This window comes from Phaseolus vulgaris, chromosome 2 (assembly GCF_000499845.2).
Source record: "Phaseolus vulgaris cultivar G19833 chromosome 2, P. vulgaris v2.0, whole genome shotgun sequence".
Taxonomy (NCBI): Eukaryota; Viridiplantae; Streptophyta; class Magnoliopsida; order Fabales; family Fabaceae; genus Phaseolus; species Phaseolus vulgaris.
The window spans coordinates 22,325,109-22,327,977 of NC_023758.2; the positions used below are offsets into that span (position 1 = coordinate 22,325,109).

Consider the following 2,869-nt stretch of genomic DNA (forward strand, 5'->3'; position numbering starts at 1 on the left):
ACTTGCCACCGACTGAGGGACAAGATTTTCACCCCCTTGCTCGGGCTTAATATGTAGGCGTTCGTGGACGACATGGTCGTTATCTCCAAGGAGAAAGAGAAGCATGTGACAGATCTTGAGGAACTGTTCACGAGCATAGCCAAGTACAACTTGAAGTTAAACCTCGAAAAATGCGTGTTCGGGGTGGTGGCAGGGATGTTCCTTGGGTTTCTGTTAACCGAGAGAGGCATAAAAGCTAACCTTGACAAGTGTGCCATCGTCATCAAAATGAGGAGCCCTGCCACCGTCAGAGAAGTCCAACAACTGATTGGACGGATGACAGCTCTCTCTCGTTTCCTATCAGCCCATGGAGACATGGGTTATTCGTATTTTCAGTGCTTAAAGAAGAACAATCGTTTTGTGTGGACTTCCGAGTGTGAGGAAGCTTTCGTCTAGTTGAAGGAGTATTTAGCTAGCCCTCCCGTTCTCGGTAAGCCGATGGCGGGTGTTCCTCTCCGCCTGTATTTTTCCATCACAGACTGGGCGATTAGCTCAGTGATAGTGCACCAGGACCAGGTTCAGAAGCCAATTTACTTCATCAACAAGGTGTTATAGTGGCATGAGGAACGTTACCAAGCGATTGAGAAAGCTGCGTTGGCGGTAGTGTTCACAACTAAGAGATTATGACACTATTTTCATAGCTTCATTGTGATAGTGGTGACTGATTTGCCTATCCGTAAGGTTTTATAGAAGCCTGACATAGTAGGGCGCATCGTGCAGTGGTCAGTATAGTTGTCCGAGTTTGATATCCACTAAGAACTAAGAGGACCGATTAAAGGATAGGTATATGTTGATTTCATTGTCGAATTGATGTCTGGGGGCCCTCACCCTGATCTCAGGGATTTTCAGTGGATATTGTCGGTAGATGGTTCTTCCAATAAGCAGGACAACGGAGCCAGAGTTATCCTTGAAGGGCCCAGTGGCTTGTTGATCGAACAATCTTTGAAGTTTGCATTTAAGGCTAGCAACAATCAAGTCGAGTATGAAGCATTGATAGCAGGGATGTTGCTATCCCAGGAGTTAGGAGCTCAAAACCTGCTGGTGAAGAGCGACTCGTTAAAGTACGTCATGTTGCTGAAAGAAGCTTTCATTGAGTTTCAACTTGTTCAAGTGCCGAGAGAACAAAATTCCCGGGCTGACCTCTTGGCCAAGCTGACCAGTTTGGGAAAGGGAAACCAGCAAAGGTCGGTGATTCAGGAAACCTTGAAGGCCCTTAGAACAGCGGAAGAGAACCCGCCTAAGGAGGTCTTGGGGGTAAAGGCCCAGAGAGGAAGCAGTCACCGATCGTTGACCCAAGAAACACTGAAAGTTCCCCGAGTAGTGGCATGCGAGATGCTGGAAGGGGAAGTAATGGTTATCTCCCAAGGTAGCATGGTGGATACCTGGATCACTCCTTACCAGCACTATTTAGCCAATGGATTGCGTCCCAGTGAGCCCGCAGAGGCGAAAGCAATAAAGATAAATTCGGGAAAGTATACGTTGAATGATGGCAAGTTGTTTCGTTATGTATACGCTCATCCTACCCTTATTTGCATCAGTGGGGACCATTGTGTCCGTGTAATGACCGAATTGCACGAAGGCATCTACAAGAGTCATATTGGAGGCCGAGTACTCGCGTTGAAAGTCATCTGAGTTGGATACGATTGGCCGACGACGAAAGAAGACTGTGGGAGGTATGCTCAGCAATGTGAGCAGTGTCAGAAACACTTTGATTGGCATCACGCACCTGCATAGGAGCTGCGGTTGATCTACGGTCCATGGCCATTCCATACCTGGGGAATAGACAATTTAGGTCCTTTCCCTTTGGCAATACGCCAAATGAAGTACCTTGTGGTAGCCATCGAATACTTCACCAAGTGGGTTGAAGCTGATCCAGTTGCACAGATCACTGCCCACAAGGTGTAACATTTCATATGGAAGCACGTAGTATGCCGCTTCGGGGTTCCCAAATATCTGGTGTCAGATAACGGAACACAATTTGCCAGTCAGCAGTTAGGCAAGTTATGTTCAGAATTCGGAATAAAACATAATTTTGCCTCTGTGGATTCCCAGACAAATGGCCAAGTGGAATCAGCCAACAGGGTTTTATTCAGAGGCTTGAAGAGAAGGTTAGAGAAAGCCAAGGGAACATGGGCGGAGGAGGTTATCCAAATTTTGTGGGCTTACCACACCACACTCCAGTCCACCACCAAAGAAACACCGTTCAGTTTGATGTATAGGATAGATGCCATGATTCTCGTAGAAATCCAGGAGAACTCTCCTCGTTTTCAGAATTTCGTTGCTGAAGAGTCTAATGAGGGGAAGAAGGTGAATTTGGACTTATTAGATGAGGTACGTGAGCAAACACGTGTTAAGTCTGAGGCGCTGAAAAGAAGTGTCGAGTTGAAAAAAAAAAAATCAAGGTCGGAGCTAGGTAGTTCTAGGTTGCCAACTTGGTGATGCGGAAAACTCATCCTTACCAGTTGGAGAATAAGTTGTCTCTAAAGTGGACAAAACCGTTTCGCGTAGTTGAAGTGCTCGAAAATGGTGCGTATAGGTTAGAAACCTTGGAGGGAGGACCTATTCCTCGAACATGGAACGCTGTTAACCTCAAGTTTTATTTTAGTTAATACTTGTTGTTGAACAATGCGATGCTAAAGGGTGACACTCTTTTTCCCTTTTTAACGAGGTCACTTAATAAAAAAGTTGTTTATGATGCACTGTTGCTTTCTTTTGTGTTTGATTGTGATGCATGATGCGACGAAAACATGAGCCAAGCACCCCATTATATAGGTTTAAGTGCCTTGGAGAACAAGGAGCAAGGGTAGGAAGGGGAATACACAAAAGAGCG

At 45.9% G+C, this 2,869-nt stretch overlaps 1 protein-coding gene across 1 annotated transcript; it reads left to right on the plus strand.

Annotated features, from left to right (window-relative positions):
* The first annotated feature begins 849 nt into the window (after nucleotides 1–849).
* On the plus strand, nucleotides 850–2,648 carry LOC137809199 (uncharacterized). The gene is made up of 4 exons (XM_068610337.1): nucleotides 850–1,647; nucleotides 1,774–1,938; nucleotides 2,092–2,370; nucleotides 2,502–2,648. The coding sequence occupies exons 1-4, from the start codon at nucleotides 850–852 to the stop codon at nucleotides 2,646–2,648; spliced, it is 1,389 nt and encodes a 462-aa protein (XP_068466438.1).
* Nucleotides 2,649–2,869: the final 221 nt, after the last annotated feature.